At 46.9% G+C, this 25,099-nt stretch overlaps 1 protein-coding gene across 7 annotated transcripts in view; it reads left to right on the forward strand.

The window, feature by feature from the left end:
• The window catches only part of ADCYAP1R1 (ADCYAP receptor type I), a 100,406-nt gene extending 75,784 nt beyond the window's left edge, over nucleotides 1-24,622 (forward strand). The window contains exons 13-17 of one of the 7 annotated variants that reach the window (XM_083406557.1): nucleotides 187-228; nucleotides 7,496-7,579; nucleotides 18,863-18,992; nucleotides 21,774-21,815; nucleotides 24,146-24,381. In XM_083406557.1, the coding sequence (XP_083262683.1) occupies nucleotides 187-228; nucleotides 7,496-7,579; nucleotides 18,863-18,992; nucleotides 21,774-21,815; nucleotides 24,146-24,355 (508 nt within the window). In that variant the 3' untranslated portion in view covers nucleotides 24,356-24,381. Of the gene's footprint in view, nucleotides 1-186; nucleotides 229-7,495; nucleotides 7,580-18,862; nucleotides 18,993-21,773; nucleotides 21,816-24,145 lie in introns of all 7 variants that reach the window. The other 6 variants (XM_083406558.1, XM_083406560.1, XM_083406559.1 and 3 more) reach the window with 6 other exon arrangements.
• Nucleotides 24,623-25,099: the final 477 nt, after the last annotated feature.

Consider the following 25,099-nt stretch of genomic DNA (forward strand, 5'->3'; position numbering starts at 1 on the left):
CCTGTCATTATTTTGACAGCTGTGCAGTAAGCCAACGTCCCTGACTATCACCTTGGTTTTATTCTGGCTTGCACCCTCCTTTTCTTCCTTTACTTTGTCACCTTAATAGCACCTTTTGTCATCATGCATGTTGAAAGCATGCATATATATTTAGCTAATGCAGGTGTACATCATTCCTCCAACTAGCTTCATGGTGGAAAGAGAGGAGAAACATGGCATATCCCATCGGTAGGTATAATTTTACCTCTAGGGGGAAAATGAATAAGACTTAGATCAAAGGATCCCAATGTTCTAAAGTTTTCTGGGGGTGGGGGGTGGAAAAACAATTCTTTTTAAAAAAAAATCACGAGGCAAAATGTGTATAAATTATGCAAATAAAGTCATTTCACCTGTGTCTACCTTGCATAATTTATTCTGCTTTTGCAAATCCATGGGAAAGGACAGAGCAGGGAAAGAGACCTGTGTTCAAAGAGGACAGAAGCGCACACAAAGGGTCCTTTGCTTTTCTTCGCTGCTGAAAAGACAAGCCATCGTTCGGTTTCAAAAGAGGCTTGTCTCTTCAGCATCTAAAACTGCCCTGGAGAAAATAGCCAAGCAAGGCTCCAGCTGTGTATGCAGTTCTCTTAAGAGTATAGAAAGCTGCCTTACACCAGATCAGGCTACTACCCAAGTTTGGTCAACTCTGACTGGCAGCGGCCCTCCAGGTGCTCAGCCAGAGAAAGGTATTTCCCATCACCTGCTACTTTTTAACTGGAGATGCCAGAGGCTGAACCCAAAACCTTCTGCATGGAGAGGATCCGTTCTACCTGTGGCCGATAGCCCCAAAACGTAGGTGATTAAAAACAGCCCACTTTGAAAATGAAGCTTTGATATTCCAGCTATTTTTTTAACCATGTCATGTCCCGGTTTTTGGAGTGCCTAGTAGGTTCCCAATTCAACAAACTTTGCTTATATATTGGCTGTTCCATAAAGGGCAGATTGGGTCATTGCAGGAGCTAAAAGCTCCGAATGTGTTGTTTGAAGACAATTCGGAAGCTTTGTCTAGTGCAGAATACAGCTCCCCAGATTTCGATAGAGACCAGGCTGTTAAGAGATGCAACACCTTTGTTGCGGCAGTTGCGCTGATTGCCAGTTTGCCTCTGGGCTGTTGTTGTTTAGTCGTTTAGTCGTGTCCAACTCTTCGTGACCCCATGGAACAGAGCACGCCAGGCACTCCTGTCTTCCACGGCCTCCTGCAGTTTGGTCAAACTCATGCTGGTAGCTTCAAGAACACTGTCCAACCACCTCGTCCTCTGTCGTCCCCTTCTCCTTGTGCCCTCCATCTTTCCCAACATCAGGGTCTTTTCCAGGGAGTCTTCTCTTCTCATGAGGTGGCCGAAGTATTGGAGCCTCAGCTTCAGGATCTGTCCTTCCAGTGAGCACTCAGGGCTGATTTCCTTAGGGTTGCCATATTTCAAGAGGTAGAAATCTGAACACAAAAAGTTGTTGAGGTTTTTGAGGGCAATCGCCCAATAGCCCCCCTCCGCTGCTGTCAAGCCCGAGCCACCCACACCCGACTCAGGGGAGCCTGCGCCAAAACCAGAGCTGGCCACACACTTTCTTTTTTAAAAAATCCAGAATCGAGGACATTTGCTAACCCCCTCAGAAGATGGTCATGTAGGACCCCTCAGGGCAGGGTTTAGGTTTGATGAGGCCCTAAACTACTGAAGGTAATGGGGCCCTTTGTCAACAACAAATTGTCACTGGTTTTTTGTGTGTTTAATATATGCTATACGGTAATTTATGGACCTCATAGGCATCTCAAGCCATTTGCACATCACAAAATGTGTATTTTATCAAAGTAATTGATATAGAAATGAGCAAAGCAGTGGTATTTTAGGGAGCAGGCTAGCAGGCGGGGCCCATGACTTACATCCTAGGAGCCTACACAACACAAAACACCGTTGCTGTATGGAGCTTTTACTTTATTTGTTTTTTAGCTTATATTTTGGAAATGTACATCCAGGGTTTTTTTCCCTTTAATTTTTTTGGGGGGGGCCCAAGAGAGTGGGGCCCCTAAGCTATAGCCTGTTTAGCTTATACGTAAACCCGGCACTGGGACCCTCAAAAGAAAACATGTCTGGGAATTCCCAGACGTACGGCAACCCTACTCTGGGCCCAAATCTAAACTTGGATTTAAAGCCCAAACCAGGGTGGGGAACCTGAGAAATGGGTGTATCTTTCTAGGCTGCTTTCTCTGTCTGGTCTCCATCTTCCCAGGCCACACACACACACACACAGGCCCTGTTTTGCATCCCTGAGTGCTTTTGCCTGGCTGGACTATGCCCTTCAATTCTGATAGTGTCTCAGGTTTGTCTGGGCAGAGGATAGAGAGGGGTGCTTGAGTTTGTGTTTGGAACTGGCTTGCTTTGCGAGGATAATATTTACATACACTCCAACGAACACGGAGTGAAATATCTCTGGAGGGATTTGAGTGCATTTCCTTTTCCTCCTGAGTAGCACCAGATTTAAGCTACAACATGGAGCCTCAGCTTATGAGAGGCCAGTTAAGAACAAACAAACATGGTCCCTTTGAAAAATCATGAAAGAAAGTGTTTTACATTTTATGTTAGGGGCAGAAAGCTCACGGGGTACGCAGTTGCCTTGCCCCTTCCATTTAGAAATTGCTAAACCACAGAGCTGTTTGTCTGTTGCTGTACATCAAAACGTTTTCAGGAATGCTTAATAAGAAGTCAGAAGGCATTTTCATTGAAAGGTGTCTTGTATGCAGCTAGGCGTATTGCAAGACCTATGCTTTAGTTGAATGCATTACAGGGACTTTGAAATATACTCAGAGTCAAGTAGTAATTTCATGCTCTTTATTTCAGCTCATAGGAACAGTGATTGAATTTTCCCCAAAACCTCAGGCTTTATATACATTATTTACACAATGAGTACCGTCTGATTGGTTGATTATGTTTCCCTCCTGGACCCTGATTGGGCTGCTGCTGCAGGCCAATCAGTTGTTGCATCTTAGTATCCTACCAGCCTAATAGGCTGATCAACTTCCTCCTAGGGTCTGATTGGGCTGCTCCTGCAGGCCAATCAGGTTGTTGCATGTTAGGATCCTAGCTGCCTATTGTTCTAGGATCCAAGCTTAGTACATAACAGACTTCATGACCGTTGGGGCCCATTCCAACTTTAGAAGTCTATGATTCTATGAATTGTTACTTTTCAGTTGCGCCATGACCTACTTATTGATACATGAACAACTATTACTTCTATTATTTCTATTTTCCATTCTTCTGTATTTTTTTCTGTAAGAATACTGCACTTCTTCTTATTGTTGTCCTGTAATGCCTCTTAAATGTGACAATGTTTAGGGCAGGGATAAAGAACCCTTTTGGCTGCATGGGCCAGAAGCTTATCAGGATTCTCCTTTCAGGACAAACTTGACAGGCGTGTGAGGCTGCCAACCTGCCAAAATCACTCGCACAGCTTTGCAAGTCCCCCGTTTATACTTGGGACCGTAAGGGTTCCTGTCAGAGACTGGGCAGAGGAGAAATGATGGAGACCACCTCCCCAACCTGACCCTTCCAGAGAAGGAGAAAAAGACAGTTCAGAATTACAACAGGGGTTTGAGGGAGGTCACAAGGGAGGGAGATCACAGGGAAAATTGGGAAATAATGGGAGAGGAAGAGGAGGAGCTGGCTGATGTATTGTCATTAGAAAGCATTCCAGACCCACCATCACCCAGAACCCAGCAAGCCTTAAAAGTGGTGCATGCTCTGATTATCTCCCGCTAGGACTACTGCATGGGACTACCTTTGAAGGTGACCCGGAAACTACAACTAATCCAGAATGCGGCAGCTAGACTGGTGACTGGGAGTGCCTGCTGAGACCATATAGCACCGGTCCTGAAAGGCCTACATTGGCTCCCAGTATGTTTCCGAGCACAATTCAAAGTGTCGGTGTTGACCTTTAAAGCCCTCAATGGCCTCGGTCCAGTATACCTGAAGGAGCAACTCCACCCCCATTGTTCAGCCCGGACACTGAGGTCCACCTCCGTGGGCCTTCTGGTGGTTCCCTCCCTGCGAAAAGTAAGGTTACAGCAATTTAGCGCTTCTGCACATGCTTGACCACCAAAACCTGAAAGTAACCCATTCTGGTACTTCCGGGTTTCGGCTGTCCATAACCCGAAAAAATGCAACCTGAAGTTTCTGTAACCTGAAGTATGACTGTATGTACAAAATGGAATTCCTATTTTGTCAGTCCCATAGTGATGGTGGGAAAATGACCCCATGGGCCAAATTTGACCAGCGCCCCATTCACTCAAGATTGGCCCACAAGCCAGAGGTTCCCCCCCACCCCAAGTCAGGGCTTCAGCAGGTTTAATCCAGCCCTGTTTATGAGTGCGATTTTGTGCAAATGTTTGCCATACTTTCATAAAAACTTGGTAGAGCTACAAGGAACCAAATAGAACTGCTTAGGAGGGCCAGATTGTGGGCTTACAAGGTAGTCACCCCTTCTGAAGAGCAACGCTGGGGAACCTCCAGCCCTCCAGATGTTGATGGACTCCATCTCCTTCATCCCTGACCACTACCACTCATGTTGATGGGAGCTAGAATCCAGCAACATCTGGAAGACCAGATGTTCCCATCCCTGATCTAGAGGATAGACCTCCTTAATAGCCTTTAGCAACCATAGCTAAGACTACAGCATCTACCTCCACAGGTGCTGGACCTCCAGTTCCAGATGTTAGAGACAATACCTCCATCACAGCCTGTTTGTGATCTTCCCAAGCCTGATGTTCTCACGTCACTGTTTGGTTGTGGTTCAGGTTTAGCATTGCTCTTCTGTATTTATATGCTTGGATACAGAGAAACAGAGGAGTGGGTGATTTTGAGAACTGGGAGAATGAGCACTTAGGAACAGAAACCTTTGCCAACATTCAGTCTGTTGAAATGTGTTGCTTATATCCACCAGGGCTTTTTTAATCCATTAAAATGACCTGCGAATTCCCCGTTGATTTATCCGATGTAGCTTTATGCAAAAGGGAAAGATAAAGTATCTGCTTCCCAATCTTCACCTGTTGCTTCCACAGAAATTGCAACAGCGGTGGCAATTGCTCTCAACTTTGCCGCTGACAGTGACAGCTAGAAACCCATTTCTCCCTTTCCCGTTCCCCATTATTACAAAGGAAGACTGTGAAAGCAAAAGTCCCTGTTGTGCAATTCTTTACCTGCCTTCAAAGAAGGGAGTCTTATTGAGGCCAGTGTTGTTTGCTCCCAGGAGACTGGGCATAGCCTTGTAGTCTCAGGTGTTCAGAACTAGAATCCGCATTCCATTTCCAGGTTTGCATTGTGGGATACAGAAACATGCAAAAGGGACCTCTGAGAGCATCTCTCCAGTGGTCGCATATTGCAGACCCCCACAGGTGTAATGGGAGCATGTTGCAGAAATGTAGAGAAATACCAAGAATAATACATTATCAATGGTTGAGTGTGTGTGAACTCCATTCTCCAAGAGTAGACAGGTTCAATCTAATCTGGGCAGTGGACAGTAACATGAATTTTGCTATCTAACAATACCAGTGTGGTGTAGTGGTTAAGAGTAGTAGACTCATAATCTGGTGAACCGGGTTCGCTTCCCCGCTCCTCCACCTGCAGCTGCTGGGTGACCTTGGGCCAGTCACACTTCTCTGAAGTCTCTCAGCCTCACCCACCTCACAGAGTGTTTGTTGTGGGGGAGGAAGGGAAAGGAGAATGTTAGCCGCTTTGAGACTCCTTAAGGGAGTGAAAAGCGGGGTATCAAATCCAAACTCTTCTTCTTCTTCTTCATTGATCCATAGAATGAAAGCAATAAACAATGTACTATAAAATAAATAAGACAGTATTATAGATGATAAATATTTAAATTATTATTTTTCCCTACTTGCACTGATGATAGTCATTGTTTGGATGGGGGGCTTTTATCCATTTCTGCAGTCACACAATCAATCAGCTGAACTGGATTCCACACAGTCACAAAAACAAATTAACCAAAAAAGCCTTAAAAAAAAAAAAACCTCACACAAAATAAATAGCAAAAACAAAAGTGCCAACTACAGTGGTACCTTGGTTCTCAAACTTAATCCATTCCAGAAGTCCATTTGACTTCCGAAATGTTCGGAAACCAAGGCACAGCTTCTGATTGGTGCAGGAGCCCCAGAAATAATAGCTGACAGCCGCGTCAGATGTTTGGCTTCCAAAAAACATTCAAAAACCGGAACACTTACTTCCGGGTTTTCAGTGTTTGGGGAAAAAGACGTTTGAGTACCAAGGCATTTGAGAACCAAGGTACCACTGTATAAACCAAACGTACTGTATGTATTTAACATTATGACTCACTGAATATATATAAACCAGGGTTGCACAACATCTTTGGCAGTCCTGGGACTGCACTGGACAAAAGAGGGGTTTTGACCTTTTGAAGATCTACCAGTTTGAAAGATTTCAAAGTTTCAAGGACATGGTATGGAAAAAATATATCAGGTGGGAGGATTTGCCCTCTATCCTAACACTCATGGAAATCCAAAGAAGCTGAAACGCTGGAAGATTCAGGGCAAATTAAAGAAAGGACTTGTTCATGAAGCGCACAGACTGTGGAACCGCCTGCCACAGGAGGCAGAGATTGCGACCAATTTAGATGGCTTTAACATTGCTAAAGTTATTATCTCTGCTGATGAGTTTGGTTTAAAAAAGGCTTGGCTCTTCCTCACTGAGAACGACAGGAAAAAATAGCAATCAAATCATTAGCAGCTGATGTGTTCGTGCCTCTTCTGTGGAACCTGCCTCGGACTTCCAAAGGATCTCTTTCATCTAATGTATTTTCTTAGTTCCACATAATCAAGAGCAGGCCTTTAAATCTTGACGAGAACGTCCAACAAAATCTAAAATGGCTCCCTTGGGCGAAACCTCAAACAGATTTTCTGCCGTGAATATTTTAAACATTTGTGTTCATTGTTCCTCTGCTCCTCTGTCATTTGAATCTGCCAAGTGAATATTTTGAAAATCTAAACAGCTGAGCAGATCTCCTTATAGTATATTTTCAATTTGCAAGGGGACTCCTTTTGCTAGCTTTGTAGCTGAACCCATCAGAATCACAAGCTGCATCTAAGATGTGTTTTGTTCAGTTAATTCGCCATCATTTATCGATTGGCTGCACCATCTGCTTCTTTGCAAGCTTCTGCCGGTTGCTGAATGCAAAAAAAAAGCCTCTTCTCCTGTCTGTCCTCCTGCGTCAATCCAGTATCCTTGCAAAAAAAAAAAACCCCCAAAAAACCTCCTTCCATTTCCATGTGCCTGCCATGACGCTTCTTCCTTTTTTTGACATCTTAACCTATCCAAAATGTGTTCTGGGGTTTGACATGCCTCTTGGCCTTGTTGTGTGATAAGCTGAAAAGAAAAGAGAGAGAGAAATCTATTTTCCTTTTTTATTATTTATTTTCTTTGTTTGCTGATCTTGTCACATTCAGCAGCTGCGTTCAGAAATGCTACTCTAAGTCCAGCAGGGCTAATCAACACGCTTGCAGGATGTCTGAACTGTCCACCATTACCTTGTAAGTTGTACGCGATTCTGTGGCAATATCTCTGTGTGTGTGTGTGTTTTGATGCATGTTTGCTAAGACGTGGTCATAGCTGTAGCCGCCGCTGAAGGTAGCGTCTGTTTCTCGTCCGCTGCATGCCGGCTTTGTCTGTTACTTTGTGTGTGCTTTTTGCTGATAGCGTCCCAGTGAGAGGAACGTCCATGTCTGAATGGTGCTGTTCCATTAGGGCAAAACAACAACAGCAACCCAAAATATGCAGGCTGTAGATTCAGGCAGATAAAAAAAAAGTATTCATTCACACAGTACGTAGTTAAACTATGGAACTCACTCCCACATGAGGCAGTGAGGGCCAACCATCTAGATGGCTTTGTAAAAGGATTAGAGAAATTCATAGAGGAGAAGGCTATCAATGGCTACTAGTCACGATGGCAATGATGCTTCTGGGACACGGGTGGCTCTGTGGTCTAAACCACTGAGCCTCTTGGGCTTGCTGATCAGAAGGTCACGGTTCGATTCCCCGTGACAGAGTGAGCGCCCATTGCTCTGTCCCAGCTCCTGCCAACCTAGTAGTTCGAAAGCACACCAGTGCAAGTAGATAAATAGGTACCGCTGTGGCGGGAAGGTAAACGGCATTTCCATGTGCTGCTCTGGTTTCCATCACGGTGTCCCCTTGCACCAGAAGAGGTTTAGTGCTGCTGGCCACAGGACCCGGAAAGCTGTCTGTGGACAAACGCCGGCTCCCTTGGCCTGAAAGCGAGATGAATGCCGCAACCCCATAGTCACCTTTGACTGGACTTAACTGTCCAGGGGTCCTTTACCTTTTACCTTTCTGATGCTTCTGAATACCAGTTCCTGGAAGCCACAGGAGGGGAGAGTTGCTTAGATCCTGCTGGTGGGTTTCCCACAGGAATCTGGCTGGCAACAGTGAAGACAGAATGCTGGACTGGATGACCCATTGGCCTGACCCAGCAGACTCTTCTTAAAGTTCTTACGGAGTTTATACCCTACTCTCAAATAAAGAATCATGGCTTTGTTTCCCTATCAGGAAGTGCAGTCAGCTGATGAGGCTTTAGAGTGCCAGCTAAATGTTTAGCAAAGAGAAAAAACACACCCATACACTGCCTACAGACACCTCACTCCATAAAATCAGAACAATGGCCCATCTAGTCCAGCATCTAGGCCAACCAGATGTCTGTGGGACACTCATAAGTGGGATTCAAGCACAGGAGCACAATTGCTATTCAGAAGCATTGCTGTCCAGGGGCATTGCAGGGGGGTGCGGTCTGCCCTGGGTGTCATGCCTGGGTCATGTCTGGGGTGTGTGTGAAAAAATCAACCTGGGCGGATCAGCGTGGTGGTGCTTGCACCCCCGGCAGGAGGATTTTCACGATTGGCGGGATCACCGTCGTGAAAATCCGCCCGTTGATGGTGCAAATACGCCCAGTGTGCGGCGCTGGCCAACAGGGATGCGAGCACCACCTGCTGGCACCCTCTGGTGGGTGGCGTTCGCACCCCCCTAGTGGCTGGTGCTCACTTCCCCTGCGCCCAGTGCCACACGCTGGGCATATTTGCGGATTCAGTGGGTGGTGCTGACACCCCTGGGAGGATCGGTGCATCACCAATGGCACCCCCGGGAGGATCGGCGTGCTCCCATGGGAGGATTGCCCTGCCTCTGTGGGCAGATCACCCCACCACCTGGGTGGATCGCCCCGCCTCCGTGTGCCCCAGCAGCTTCCTCCACCACTGTTGCTCCACCAACTGTGGAGACAGGGCACAGCCATCATGGTTAGTAGCCATCAATAGCCCTCTCCTCTGCAGCCGAGGGGTGTTTGTGAATTTCTTTTCTTTCATTCTACAAACCATCTCACCAGCTTTCCACTCTCTGCAGCCCTCCAGGGTGTTCACACTTCAGCTTTAAGCCCAGGGGAAGATGTCATAAGGCAGCTCCTTCTGTGGGACATTTCTCAGATCGAGAAATGTGTGGGCACCCAGGGAGGCTGCAGGGTCCTGCAGAAATGTTGACGGGGAAGGAAGGAATACACATCGCCCTTCACCCTTTCGCAATGATACAGTAGGCGCAAAACCCCACATTCACAGACACTCAGAAGTACAGTGGCACCTCGGGTTTCATACGCTTCAGGTTACAGACGCTTCAGTTTACAGACTCCGCTAACCCAGAAATAGTGCTTCAGGTTAAGAACTTTGCTTCAGGATGAGAACAGAAATTGTGCAGCAGCAGTGGAAGGCCCCATTAGCTAAAATGGTGCTTCAGGTGAAGAACAGTTTCAGGTTAAGAACAGACCTCCAGAACAAATTAAGTTATTAACCCGAGGTACCACTGTACTCTGAAAATGAGAGAGAGAGAAAATGAGGCCTCTTGTACGGGGGGGGGGGATTTTTGAGAATCAGAGGGCAAATTCTGACATAGGCACAGCCCTCATCAGGACAAAGGAGAGAGAGAAGGGGAAAGTATATAACCTTCTTCTCCATTGCTACTGTCCTTCTTCCCATTCATTGAAAGGGTGGGTGATGAAGGTGGATGGGAGATGAGAGAGGTGCTTGGGGCGGGGAGCATTCAGCTGTCTCCACTAACCCTCTGTTGCCTATAACCACTCAACAAGCTGGTCATTGTAGCTTGGTTGTCTGAATGGGCTTGCTTTTATCCTGCTCCCATGTGGCAAGAAGCAGAGTTTAGAAATTCCCCCTCGCTGCTTGGCTGGAGGACTCATATGGCAAGCTCGCTTGGGTGAAGTGTCGCCTAGAGAGGCTCCGGGTGTTTCCCTACAAATTTCTCTGCAGATTTTGGATTTCGAAATGATCTACTCTTCTTCCTGAAGTCGAACCAACGTGGTTTTGCCCTTCTGGTTTCTACTCCCTTGCTTCTTCTTCTGGTTTCTACTCCCTTGTTTCTTCTTTCTCACATGGAGGAAGTGGACAGAGGAAACATTTTCCTCCCCCTCGCTTAACAATAGAACTCGTGGATATCCAATGAAGTTGAATGTTGGAAGATTCAGGATGAATAAAAAGAAAGCATTTCTTCACGCAACTATGGAACCAACCTGGATGGCTTTAGAAGAGGATTAGACCGATTCATGGAGAAGAGAGCTACTGGTGGCTACTAGCCATTACCTGCCTCCACAGCTGCTGGAAACTGCAGCAGGAAATACCGTATTTTTTGCTCCATAAGATGCACTTTTCTCCTCCTAAAAAGTAAGGGGAAATGTGTGTGCGTCTTATGGAGCGAATGCAGGCGGGAGGCTCTGCTCAGCGCTTCCTTTAAAGAGCCGCGCGGAGCGTGTGTGCGGCTCTTGGGGGCTTTTCCCCGAGGAGGAGGAAAGGCAGCCCATCAGTCCCTTTTCCCACCTCATGGGAAAGCCCCCAAGAACCACACACACACACTGCGCGGCTTTTTAAAGGGAGCGCTGAGCAGAGCCTGGGATGCATATAGGCTCTGCTCCGTGCTCCCTTTAAAGAGCCGCGTGGAACATGTGTGCGGCTCTTGGGGGCTTTTCCACAAGGTGGGAGAAGGGGCTGACGGGCTGTTCTCTGTCCCTTCCCACACCTCCCAGAAAAGCCAGCAAGAGCCACTGCTGGGCTCTGCTCAACGCTCCCTTGTAAGGGCCCTTTCGTCACTCATCCCACTTTGCTAGGAAGCCAGAAGAAGAGGCACTGCGCAGCTATCACTCTTGCTCTGCTGGCTTCAGCGAAAGCTGCATAGCTGGCTCTGCTGGCTTCTCAGCGAAGCGGGAGGAGGGACGGAAGGGTTTAAAGCAAGAAAAGCAAGAGCCACTTACATGCTCTGCGCATAATATTTTAATTTTATTTTTTTGCTTTCCCCTGCTAAAAACTAGGCATGCCTTATGGTCAGGTGAGTCTTATGTAGCAAAAAATACGATAGTTATTCTTGTGATCAAATCCAGCTTGCAGGTTTCCCACAGCCATCTGGTTGGCTTCTGTGAGAACATACATTCTTAGAAGTGTTTTTTTTCAAAATAGTAAACACCGTGGCTTGGCTCCAACCAAGTTCTACTCAGAGAAAGTCCATTGAAATTAATAGACTTAAGTTAGTCACATGCATTTGTTTCAGAGGGTCGGCTTTTGTTCAGACTAGCAATGAGCGCAACCTCGGAACTCACCTTTGCTTGAATTTCCAAATTCGACACAGAGGGCAGCACCTGCTCAGCTTATCACAGCTTTCAGTTACTTCATTGCATCATCAGTGTCCATGTATCCAGGGATAAAGTGTGCACACAAAAACCTATACAGTCCTACCTTGGATCCCAAACGCTTTGGTACTCGGACGTTTTGGCTCGCGAACGCTGCAAACCCAGAAGTGAGTTTTCCGGTTTGTGAACGTTCTTTGGAACCCAAACGTCCCTACTCAACTTCCGCAACTTCCAATTGGCTGCAGGAGCTTCCAGGGCTGGGTTAGGTTTGATGAAGCCCTAAGCTACTGAAGACAATGGAGCCCTTTATTTGTCCAGCTGTCCTTTGTCAACAACAAATTGTCACTGTTTCTTGTGTTGAATATACAGTGGTACCTCAGGTTAAGTACTTAATTCGTTCCGGAGGTCCATTCTTAACCTGAAACTGCTCTTAACCTGAAGCACCACTTTAGCTAATGGGGCCTCCTGCTGCTGCTGCACCGCCAGAGCACGATTTCTGTTCTCATCCTGAAGCAAAGTTCTTAACCCGAGGTACTATTTCTGGGTTAGCGGATTCTGTAACCTGAAGCTGATGTAACCTGAAGCGTATGTAACCGGAGGTACCACTGTATGCTATATGGTAATTTATGGACCTAATAGGTAGCTAAAGCCATTTTCCCTTGTTGCCACGCAACCAGTGCATGCAGAATGTAGGCACCCGATATATAGAAATGAGCAAACCAGTGATATTTTAGGGAGCAGGCTAGCAGGCGGGACCCATGAGTTGCATTATAGGAGCCGACACAACACAAAACACTGTTGCTGTATGTAGGTTTTATTTTATTTGTTGTAATTATTTTTTCCTTTAACTTTTTTGGGGCCCCCAAGAGAGTGGGGCCCTAAACTATGGTTTGTTTAGCTTATACGTAAATCTGGCACTGGGAGCTTCCTGCAGCCAATCAGAACCAGTGCTTTGGTTTCTGAACGTTTTGGAAGGACTTCCAGAACGGATTCCGTCTGATTTCCAAGGTACGATTGTGTTGATGTGATCATAGCACATGATTGTATCACACGTTTTTTGGTGTGGTGTTTTGCCAACACACATATGAGGTTGTGTGCACTGATAGAACACTGCCAAATGTAAAATGAAATCATTAGAGGTTGGGTGGCCATTTGTCAGGGTGTTTTTTTTATTAGCTGTCATTCCTGCATTGGAGGGGGTTGAGCTAGATGGCCCTTCCAACTCTATAATTTTATGGTTCTGTAAGATTTGGGTCATTGTGATTCTTAATATCATTCAGGAGCACATGTTTGCCTTGCTAAATTGTTACACAAAAGAAGAACCTGGGTGCAATCAAGCACATTCAGATTGCTTTTGCAGTATTTTGCACGCATGGCAGCGTTAATATAGAGCTGGAGGAGGGGATGTAAATAAACAGAGGTTGGGGAGAGAAAAGAATGGTGTGACAAAAATGCCTAGACTCCAGTTTCAGCAGAAAGCTTGGAGATTTTCCTAGCTTAACATAGGAGTTGATTTCATTATTTAGAACATTACTGCCCTTCCTTTCCTTATATAATAGAACCTTGATTTACCACCGCCCCTACTTGCGAACAATTCGACTCACATCCACGGCAAACCTGGAAGTAAATACCAGGTTTGCCGTGATTCACGTACGTGTAGAAGCAGCTTCTGCTGACTGCACATGCGCAGAAGTGGCTGCCGCCATCTGCACATGCACAGAACGGCGCTGCCGTCGAATGCGCATGTGCAGAACGGCACTTCTCCCAGCGACCTGGATCGACTCACGAACGGACCTTTGGAATGGATTCTGTGCATGAGTAGAGATTCCACTGTACTGTTCAAGGTGCCTAACATCAGAATAATAAACTACAGTGGTGCCTCGCAAGACGAAATTAATCCGTTCCGTGAGTCTCTTCGCCTAGCGGTTTTTTCGTCTTGCGAAGCAACCCCATTAGTGGATTAGCGGATTAGCGCTATTAGCGGTTTAGCGGCTATTAGCGGCTATTAAAGGTTTAAGGGATTAGCGGATTAGCTGCTAAAAGGCTATTAGCAGCTTAGTGCCTTAGAAAAAGGGGGTGGGGAGCGGGGGAAAAATCACAAGAATCGCAAGACATTTTCGTCTTGCGAAGCAAGCCCATAGAGAAATTCGTCCTGCGAAGCGCATTGAAAAATGGAAAACCCTTTCGTCTAGCGGGTTTTCCGTCTTGCGAGGCATTCGTCTTGCGGGGCACCACTGTATATTTTTTAAAAAAAATTAAACGCCATTTTGTCACCCCTCTCAGTGGTGACACCCGGGGCGACCCACCCCCACCACACACCCCTTCATCTGCCCCTGTTTGCAACACGCTTTACGGCTTGCAGAACTTAACTTGCTGATCCTCACTATGGCATATTGCCATTTTAAAGTTGGAGAAGTAAGACAGTAACGAAGGCCACTCGGGAGCCTATCATTTCCAGAGAATTAGAATCTGGGCCTCTATAGTCTACAAGTGACGCTGTTTCTGCTCCACTACATAATCTCCTGTTGCTAAGTTTTCCTCAAGAATCCTGTGTTTGGCATGGGACATGAAGAAGCCACTGCACTGGTTTGCTTGCTGTCAGTAGCAGGGGATGCAATACCTCTTAACTGTCCTCCTGGCAGTTGGGTCGCTGGTGCTTACTGGGAAGAAGAGCAGGAGGGGCAAGGAGACAAGGAAGTCAGCACCGTACAAAGGCACCAGTAGAGCCACAGCTTTTGCCCAGCACCAACCTCCTCACCACCTTGCGTCTCCTACCGTACCTCTTGGTACACAACAGCGACCCACCTGTGCCAGGAAGTCTGCTAAGCACCAATGCCACCCCTCCATCTGCCACCACTTGCTGTTTTTCTCCCTGGTTGATCTTGCTGCTGAAGAGAAAAGCCACTCTGCGGCTTGCCTCTTCAGCAGGAGAAATTAATATGAACAAGATAGCACATGAATCTCCATCTGCCGCCACTTGCTGTTTTTCTCTCTGGTTGATCTTGCTGCTGAAGAGAAAAGCCACTCTGCGGCTTGCCTCTTCAGCAGGAGAAATTAATATGAACAAGATAGCACATGAATCTCCATCTGCCGCCACTTGCTGTTTTTCTCCCTGGTTGCTCTTGCTGCTGAAGAGAAAAGCCACTCTGCGGCTTGCCTCTTCAGCAGGAGAAATTAATATGAACAAGATAGCACATGAATCTCCATCTGCTTATGGTTCGCTCTCTTGCTACATCCACTAGAAATTACCTAGCGTCGTGAGGTTTAGGAAATGAATCTGTTTTGCTTTTAAATGGGTGCATTGTAGGGATAGTGTCTGTTTGCCTGACTTCAGCTTGCAACTTCCTTTTCGTTTATTTATAAAGCCGGTGCCACTCATACTAGCATGTTTTGAGCTTTCTGCTAATTTTCCAGTGGTATTTTTGTGCTTCTGCCATAGCTGTCCATCCCTACCCTGAAAAGACTTTAATGGTCAGTGGTAAAATTCTTTTGTAATGCTACATATTTCTACAGCATAATTCTCCATAGACTTCAGTGCAAACCTCAGTTATCCTTTTATCAAGAACAACACTTTAAGGCAGATCCCCATATTGCAGACAGGAGCACTGAGGGCAAGACAGAGTGGCTTACTTAAGCTCTTGCATAAAGTTCCTGTCTGAAGCTGGATTCAAACTGGGATTTCTTGGCTCATCAGCACTCCTCTCCATCGACTCTCCCAAAATGCTATTTTGCCACAGCTTGCAGATGCTCATCTTCAAAGTTTTCAGTGTGTGATGTTGTATTGTGTTTTTACTGTTTTAATACAGTCATACCCCTTGTTGCGTTTGCTTCACATTGCGGCTTTTCAGGTTGCGAATGCGGCAAACCCAGAAGTGTATACTTCTGGGTTTCACCACACACGCATGCGCAGAAGCATTCTGTGCACTTCGCACATGCACAGAAGCGCTATCACGCTTCGCACTTCCACAGAAGTGGCACTCTAGTTGCGGACTGTTCAGGGTGTGAATGGCACCTCAGAACAGATCGTGTCTGCAACTAGAGGTACCACTGTATTTTTGTTGGGAGCTGCCCAGAGTGTCTGGGGCAACCCAGTCAGATGGCTGGCATTTAAATAAATTATTATTATTATTATTATTATTATTATTAATTCAAAGGGCAGTGGTCATGCAAACTTAGTAATTAGAATGCTTTCACAAACAGGGATGTCTTTCCAACCCATCCTAAAAACCAAGAACACACACACACATAAATGCAAATTTCTTTGTCCAGGAGGCAGTGGCGGAGCAAACCAATCAGGCGCCTAGGGTGGTGCACATGCTGTGTACCCAGGGGCAGGGCCAGCCACACATGGGGGTGGGACACTCTGTGGGGCCTCCAAGAAGTCTGCCTGCCTCCTCCCACTCAGCCGCCCTACATGCATGGCAGCGTTAATATAAGATTTCTTTGGGAGGAAATAAGACAGTAAATAACATAACAAACAAAATATTGATGTATGTAATTTTTATTTCTCAATTATATTTTGTGGTAGTATGGTTGTAATGTTTTTTGTAACATAAAATTATTCACTAAAAATTATTTTTTAAAAAAGAAAGAAAAAGGTTTCTTAGCCTTGCAGTAGGACCTCCTGGCAGGGGCGGAGGAAGGGGGGTGCAGTGGGGGCGTGTTGCCCTGGGTGTCACCACTGGGGGGGGGGTGACAAAATGCCAGGCGGCCCTCACTGTGGGGCCTGCACCGCACCCAAGCCACGTGTCTCTCCTGGGAGTGACGCAGTGGCTTGGTTGCCTGCAGGCTCCACTCTGCCCCAAATGGTCTGCCCGCCGCCTCACCACCAGTCTGGATCCAGACATTATCACAGCTCAAGGGCACATTCCAGCCAGGCCAAAGCACTCGAGGTGAGTGTGGAGCAGGGCTGCTGGTGAGAGTCCCAAGGGCCAGATACAAGGGCCCAGGGAGCCACATTCACCCCTCAGGCCCTGAGGTTCCCCCATCCCTGCTCTGCTGCCACTTGAGGAGCTTGCACAAGAGAGATCTCCCGGTAAATTGCACCAAGGCGTCATTGATGGTTTACTGGATCCGTCTGCATTCCTGGTTCATGAGAAATCTGCTCTGAAGTGCAGTTAGGAGCACCGCTTATGTTTTGGTTGTATTGTTCCGTGGCTTGTTTTCCTGTGCTGAATCATTTTGCTTTCTCCACACTACTGAGAAAATAGAATACCGACGAGGATGTTGATGAGAATGAATATTCCCCAGGAGAACAGCTGGGTTTTCAAAAGCATTTCATGCACTTATTGCAACTCTGTATCAAGAACAACATGGGCAGAGTTTCAGGACAGAATCATTAGCAGTTGCGTACAGAAGTACACAGTCCTTGAGGAGAATCCATAACTCAGTGGTAGATCCTAAGCTATGTTGCAGGTCGTGTCCCAGGCATCTCCTGTTAAAAGGATCTAAAGGATCAGGGCTGAGGAAAACCCTGGAGAGACACTGCTATTCAGATGAAACAATATTGGCATAGAACAGTCTTCCTTTACCCTAGTGTTTTGGACTACAACTTCCACCAGCCCCATCCAGTATGATCAAGAGTCAAGGATGATGGAAGAAGACGAGTTTGGATTTGATATCCCGCTTTATCACTACCCTAAGGAGTCTCAAAGCGGCTAACATTCTCCTTTCTCTTCCTCCCCCACAACAAACACTCTGTGAGGTGAGTGGGGCTGAGAGACTTCAGAGAAGTGTGACTAGCCCAAGGTCACCCAGCAGCTGCACGTGGAAGGGCGGAGACGTGAACCTGGTTCACCAGATTACGAGACTACCGCTCTTAACCACTACACCACACTGGGAGCTGTAGTCCTACAACCTTCAGAGAGCCTTCCCTAAGTTGAAACTATGCTGGCTGGGGCTGATGGGAGTTGTAGTCCAGAACATCTGGATAGCACTTGGTGAGGGCTGCCCTAAAGGGACTCCGCAGAAACTAGTTTCATATGTTTTATAGCAGAGGTCACCAATGGATGTGGTTTCACTGCTGAGATCTTCCCCCAAAGTGCCTGAGCTTTTCCACCCACTGCCCCCTTGGCCATGAGGGGCTGAGGTTACCCTTTCCTCCCTACATTGAGATGAAACAGGAAGTTGGAAAATGGACTAGGGTTACCAGATGTCACCGGTTCCCGGGGACAGTCCCCAGATTTGCAAATCTGTCCCCGGGAAACGTGGCAGTGGCAGCCTCAGCAGCCTCAGCAGCCCAGAGCCAGCCTGGTAGCACAGTTGGCACTGGCTGGCTTCAGGAGCTGCTCACTACCCACTGACATGGCGCCCGCCATTTTTACTTGCTGGAACTTCCGGCGAGGGAAAATGGTGGGCGCCACTCAGCGAGCAGCTCCTGAAGCCAGCCAGAGCCAACTGCGCTACCAGGCTGACTCTGGGCTGCTGACTGTAGTTGCCGCCACCGCTGCCGAAGGGGAACCGGGGACATCTGTTGGTACAGATCTCCTGCCCCTTCCCTCTTTCTTTTGACTGATCGGGGGAGGCTCAGGAGTTGCAGGCGGCCAGCCGTTGCCCAGTTTTTTAAACAAAACCTCTGTGCATTTATGTTTCACAGGGTGCGAAAGAAGGGCTTTGCACCTTTATACAATATGTATGTGTGCTTGGGCCCAGGGTCTTTTGCCTCACCATCCCCACTGCTGACTCCCTGTTGCTACCCAGCTTCCAGTGTCCCCAGATTCATTGAAAAAAATCTGGTAACCATACCCTTACCCACTTCCTCTTTCAGCTCTATGGCTCTGTCCAAGGCACAGATTGAAAAAGTTTGTGTGTGTTAGCCTTCCATCTTCCTATCTCTTGTGGGGTGTGGGGGCTGACTCAGAAGAGGTGGGTGAACCAGAGCAGGTGACACACCCATGGAAGTTGCTCAAAGTTCCAGATCTTCCAATGGGCCCCCAAAGATCAGTGACCCATGTTTTCTGTGTTTCTTTGTGCCTGTCTAGTAAAGAGCAGTGGAATCAAATGCTGATGCTAAATATTAGGTCTCTCTGTCCTCATTGGGCTTTTCGCTTCCTTGCCAAACGGGAACAGATGCAAACTAGTGGGGCACCCGCATTGTTTCACGAAGGGCACTTTCTCTTTATCTCAACAGGAGACTGGCTCGCTCCACCTTGCTACTTATTCCACTGTTTGGGATTCATTACACGGTGTTTGCCTTCTATCCAGAGAATGTCAGCAAGAGGGAGAGGCTGGTCTTCGAACTGGGACTGGGATCTTTCCAGGTGAGTATGTATCAAAATGGGGATGCGGGTGGCGCTGTGGGTTAAACCACAGAGCCTAGGACTTACTGAGCAGAAGGTCGGTGGTTCAAATCCCCACGACGGGGTGAGCTCCCGTTGCTCGGTCCCTGCTCCTGCCAACCTAGCAGTTTGAAAGCACGTCAAAGTGCAAGTAGATAAATAGGTAGCGGTCCGGCGGGAAGGTAAACGGCGTTTCCGTGCGCTGCTCTGGTTCGCCAGAAGCTGCTTAGTCATGCTGGTCACATGACCCGGAAGCTGTATGCCGGCTCCCTCAGCCAATAAAGCGAGATGAGCACCGCAACCCCAGAGTTGGCCACGACTGGACCTAATGGTCAGGGGTCCCTTTATCTTTACCTTTTATGCATCAAAATAGCCTGTGTCCATCTGCCTGCCTGCTCATCCACCCCAGATAAGGAGAGGGGAAGGACATATCTCAGTGGTAGGATTATGGTAAATGTAAAGGACCCCTGGGTGGTTAAGCCCAGTCACATTTGACTATGGGGTGCAGCGCTCATCTCCGCTTTCAGGCTGAGGGAGCCGGCATTTGTCCACAGACAGCTTTTCCAGTTCATGTGGCCAGCATGACTAAACCACTTCTGGCGTACAGACCGCTGTGGTAGAAGCCAGAGCACACGGAAACACAATTTACCTTCCCGACGCAACGACATCTATTTATCTATTTGCACTGATATGCTTTGCACTACTTGCACTGCTAGCTTGGCAGTAGGTGGGACAAATCAATGAGACCTAACCCCATAGTGTGGATTCGAACTGCCAACCTTACAGTCAGCAAGCCCGAGAGGCTCGGTGGTTTAGACCACAGTGTGTCTACTTTGCATGCAGAAGGCCCCAGATTCAATTCCTAGTGTCTTTCGGCAGGTTGGAGATAAGTAACTATACAACCTTTAGAAGACCTCTGAAGGCAGCTCTGTATAGGGAAGTATTTTTTTTAAAAAAAAATGTTTAATGTTTTATTATGTTTTTATATAAGCATTGGAAGTTGGAAGTCGCCCAGTGTGGCTGGAGTAACCCATTCAAATGGGTGGGGTATAAATAAAAAAAATCATTATTATTATGGAAAAGGACATCCCTATTTTCATTAGAGAAATGTTGGCTGGTATGTAAGAGTAGACCCATTGAAATGAATGGACACAGCTAACTTGGGCTTATGAGTTTCAGCAGGTTTGCCTTAGTTGGCTCTTGTTCTCCCGCAAAGAAGAAAATGGACATCAACAGGGGGTTTCTGCTGTGTGTGCAATTTCCCCCCTGCTAGTGTGACGTCAGTTAAGCTATAAGTCTGCGCACAGCCACTCCACTACCTTGTGGCTCCCTGTTCTCTTCCACCTAGGCTATGTTCATAGCACACATTCAAAGCACTATGATACCACTTTGAGCACTTGTGGCTGCCCCAAAGGATTCTGGGAGCTGTAGTTTGTTAAGGGTGCAGAGAGTCTTTAGGCAGGGGAGACCTCTATTCCCCTCCCAGAGCTACAATTCCCAGAGTTCCCTTGCAAGAGGGGTTGATTGTTAAACCGCTCTGGGAATCATAGCGCTGGGAGGATAATTATGTTTAATGTTTAATAGACTATTGTATTTTAATATTCTGTTGAAAGCCACCCAGAGTGGCTGGATAAACCCAGCCAGATGGGTGGGGTATAAATAATAAATTATTATTATTATTATTATTATTATTATTATTATTATTATTATTATTATCATCTCTGCACCTTTTTTATACCACAGATGCTCTCAGGATGGCAGGGCAGGGGGCATTCCTGGTCTTGCTGCTCAACAGCAGACATTTCAACTGAATTCTGATGTTATAGTTTTAACTGATTTTTTTTACCTTTATTGTATGGGGTTAAAGGTACACTGCTTAGGAGGTCCCAGGAACCAAGCGGCATATAAATTGTCGAAATAAAATAAAGAACGGTCCGCTGGGTGGCAATAGTGCTGTGACACTGAAGCATCGCAGAACAACTAATGAAGTGGAATGATGTGCAAATCCATCAGTGATGCTCTACTATTGCGTCAGTGAAACGTTGCAGAATACGCCTTCTCCCCCCCCCCAAAAAAACAACAACAACCCCAGCAGTTTGTGCAGAGTGAGAACCTGCAATTTTCACTGCATCTGTGTGGGAATGTTCAGGGACGCAGGAGAGGATATATTGTTTATCAATATCCTTCCTAACTTGCACTAGCAAGTTCTATAACTTAGCAGAGTTTTAACATTCCCCTTTAAAAGTACAGCGGGTAGCTGGTTGCAAGCTTGTTTGAGCTTCTCAATGTAGATTCCTGGAAAGACCCCTTATTTCCCTATTAAAAGAATAAACACACCACAACCTTATTTAAGATATATAAAAGTAGTTTACTCACATCATCAGTTCACAGTTGGATCCCTGAAAGCAGACTTAGTTAGAGATATATATACATGTGGATCTACCCCATATGGGTGGTTAATCCCAGAGACTGCAGACTGCAGACTGGCAGTTCACACAACGAAAGGAAAATGGAGAAGAAGGGAGGAGGGCTACGTGCCTTGTGCTTTTGTTACCTGGACAGGTAAGGTCATGCCCACCTCTGGTTACATGCAAGAGGAAGTATGTCCCAGCCCAGGAGGAAACAGGAAGTTTTCGACTGGCTGGTCCAAACATCCCCTTGCATGTCCACTCTAGGAAAACAAGGAATGTTGTACTTGACTGCTACTTATGTATCACATCCCACAATCTGAACAGCTGCCTGTTCCTCTACTCTTCCCTACAGGGCTTCGTGGTCGCTGTACTCTACTGCTTCTTGAATGGGGAGGTAAGACTTTTGATAGAATCATAGAATTGTAGAGTTGGAAAGGATCCTGAGTGTGCTGGACCCGGGGGTAAACCCAAGCAACGCCATCCAGGTCCGGTCCCGAATCCGAGGGTTCCGTGAGGAGTCAGTCTGACAGGGCCAAGGCAGGAAACAAAACAAGGCAATGTCAGGCACAGGGTCACAGGCAGGTTCTAGCAAACAGCAATGTTGCTCCCGCAACCTGGGGCAGGGTCCGACAGCCTTTTCTCTTTGTCGGGGTAACGGCCGGTCCTGAACCCCCGGTGACTCACCTCCCTGTCTTGCCCAGAGGCGAGCACTCCTCCTGCAAGTACTCAGGTCTCTCCTTCTCTCAGACCTGAGTCTCTGCAGCTCAGGAGATATTGGTGGGTTACTAGACCCAGGGGCCGCCTTAGCCTCTCCTGACCCAACCGGTAGTGGAGCAGCTGTAAGTGATTGCCCCGCTGGAGGCAATGAGGTAATCTGGAGTCAGGGCAGGCTCAGGCTCAGGCCCCTGGTAAGCTCAGCTCAGCTGGTGCTTGTGGCAGGGGAACCTGTGCAGACTGGGGCTCTTCAGAATCAGGCCTCAGACTTGCTTCAGGTGCCACCTGAGCAGAGGATCCAGTGTGGACTGAGACTCCTCTGGTTCTGAGTCTGAGCCCGAGTCCCAGGCCATCACATTGAGTGTCATCTAGGTCAACCCCCGCCCTACCCCCCGGCAATGCAAGAATCTTGAAGCGTCCATGACAAATGTCCACAAACTTTTTCCTCCTTCCTTCTCCAAATGCATAGCCTGGTTCCTGCTTGCATCTTCCCCTTCCATTCTGGGTCTCTACAACCATTCACTGCCTAATCTACCCCCGGTGGGCTGTGACCCACCAAGCTTTGGTGGCCCTCTGGAGAGGCATCATCCATTGCAATGTACAAAGCAATAATACTAAATGAGAGATCGTCCAAAGCCCACAGTGTGTGTAGCAAGTTGCACGGGACTCTTTGGGTCCTGACCATCGTTTAGCACCTTCTGATGCTTTTGTTGGAGGCTGTAGGTCTCTTGGAATCAAAGGGGAGAGAGCACAGTTGCACTCAGATCCTGATTTTGGGCTCCTTGTAAGTGTTGGAAAAACACCTGGGAATGGCTGCCAACTTCCCAAGTTTTTGGGGCGTCTCTCCGGTGGTCCTCTCTGGCTATAAATCTCCCTCAGTCCAGAGAGACCAGTAATAGGCGATCCTTCTCTCCTGAAAAGAGCACGCCAGTCTTCTGGCATATCATAGCAGAAGAAAGACTCAATCGTAGTTCTAAAACTACTTTATTTACAGTCTTATATACAGAGACTCCATCAGTACGTCTGTGCCTTCTGAACACCAGTACAGAAAACCAGCGACACACACAGAAGTGAAACTAGATTTCCAATAGTACTCAGAAGGAAGAGATTATACAGACTTCCTTTCTCACGCTCTCTCAGACACTAACATGATGTATACAATCATAGTACCACTCGCTGGAGCAGCTCGGATAGATAAAAATCCTAACAGTAAGCACCTAGGAGACTGTCTTATCCCTTATCCATTCAGTAGATCACTGTGGCCTGCAGGAGAGCTTTTCTTGTAAGCTTTTAAGATCTCGGAAGCTCATTCGGCAGTAACTCTGAGCAGGGCCTTTAATATGGCTGCCCCAGTGCTGTGGAATAACAGGCGCCCTCTATCTGCACTTTCCAGAAACCATGGAAGACATGCATGTTCCAAGACACTAAATGAGGCTTTACCATAAGTGTCTACTTGTTAGAGTTTAAGACTTGCTATTCACGTATATGCTGATTTTGTGTTAAATTATGTTACGCGTAAATCGCCTTGAGATGGTGGTTTAGAAGGCAAGTAATAGATCAATGATGATAAAAATTGATTTTAAGAAAATATGGTTGCCCACTGTGAGCATAAGATGCTGGAATCGGTAGTGGCGCCCGCCCTGTAGAACGCCCTCCCATCAGATGTCAAAGAGATAAACAACTACCTGACATTTAGAAGACCTCTGAAGGCAGGCCTGTTCAGGGAAGTTTTTAATGTGTGACATTTTAATGTATTTTTAATCTTTGTTGGAAGCCTCAAAGAGAGGCTGGGGAAACTCAGCCAGATGGGCAGGGTACAAATAAATGATGATGATGATGATGATGATGATGATGATGATGGAATAGGTGGGCCTTTGGCCTGATCCAGCCGCAGAGCTCTTCTTTCATTCTTACCGCTTCTGCGTTTTGTTGAAAGAAAATTAAAAATATAGAAACTTCTGCCAGCATGTTCCCAAGCGGCTAAGTACATTAAAAAATGACCTTTTAAAGTTTCTCCCTAAAGGTGCAGTCAGAAATAAAGAGGAAATGGAGGAGCTGGAAAGTCAACCGGTACTTTGCTGTGGATTTCAAGCATCGCCACCCCTCCCTAGCAAGCAGCGGTGTGAACGGGGGGACCCAGTTGTCCATTCTGAGCAAGAGCAGCTCACAGATTCGAATGTCGAGCATAAATGCGGAGAACCTGGCGACATGAGCGCATAGGCCATCTTCCTTCCCCTCCCCAAAGCAGGGGAAACAAAACAACATCAACAACAACAAAAAGGTCATAATTAATTTTGATGGTGTGGGGTGGTTGTGTCTGTCTCTGTGTTTTGTTTTAAAAGAAAAAAAACCCACCTCCCTTTTATTAAAAAAAAGAGAGAGAGGGAGAGAAACAAAGTTGTTCTGGAAGCATGAGACGTCATCCCTGAGGGGTGGAAGATAAGGCATTGGAAAGGATTGTAAATATGCAACTGAGATCATCCGGACACACACACACAAAAAAAAGGCATTCAACTCATCCACCATCTCAGCACGCTGCAAATAATTCCATTGTTGGCCTGCCATTTTTGGTGATTGTCCTCTGTCCCATTGTGAATTTTGAGTGCCAAGCTGATACCTGTGAATGAACCATGTCTATTCATCTCCAATGCATCTCCCTCTGTCTTGGGCTAGTCTCCGCATCCTCTTTCATGACATAGAATGTAGCCTAAATTCTTCAATGGATGCAAGACCAACCTCAATGAGATGATGGTCACGATGGATCCCACCAGAGGCTGCCCAAGTGTGAGGCATCCAAGGAGGTTCTGCAGAACTGTGCCATGTGGACAGCAGCCACTCGATGGATGGAAAAGCCATGCCGAGCGAAAATGGAGCCAACCGGTGGATTCCGTCCTCCAGGAATGTATTAGAAAGCTTGTGTTATGCTGTGAATTTTCTAAAAGGGTCGTCCAAGTTAAGATAGAG

This window comes from Podarcis tiliguerta (genome assembly GCF_965153285.1).
Source record: "Podarcis tiliguerta genome assembly, chromosome: 12".
Taxonomy (NCBI): domain Eukaryota; kingdom Metazoa; phylum Chordata; class Lepidosauria; order Squamata; family Lacertidae; genus Podarcis; species Podarcis tiliguerta.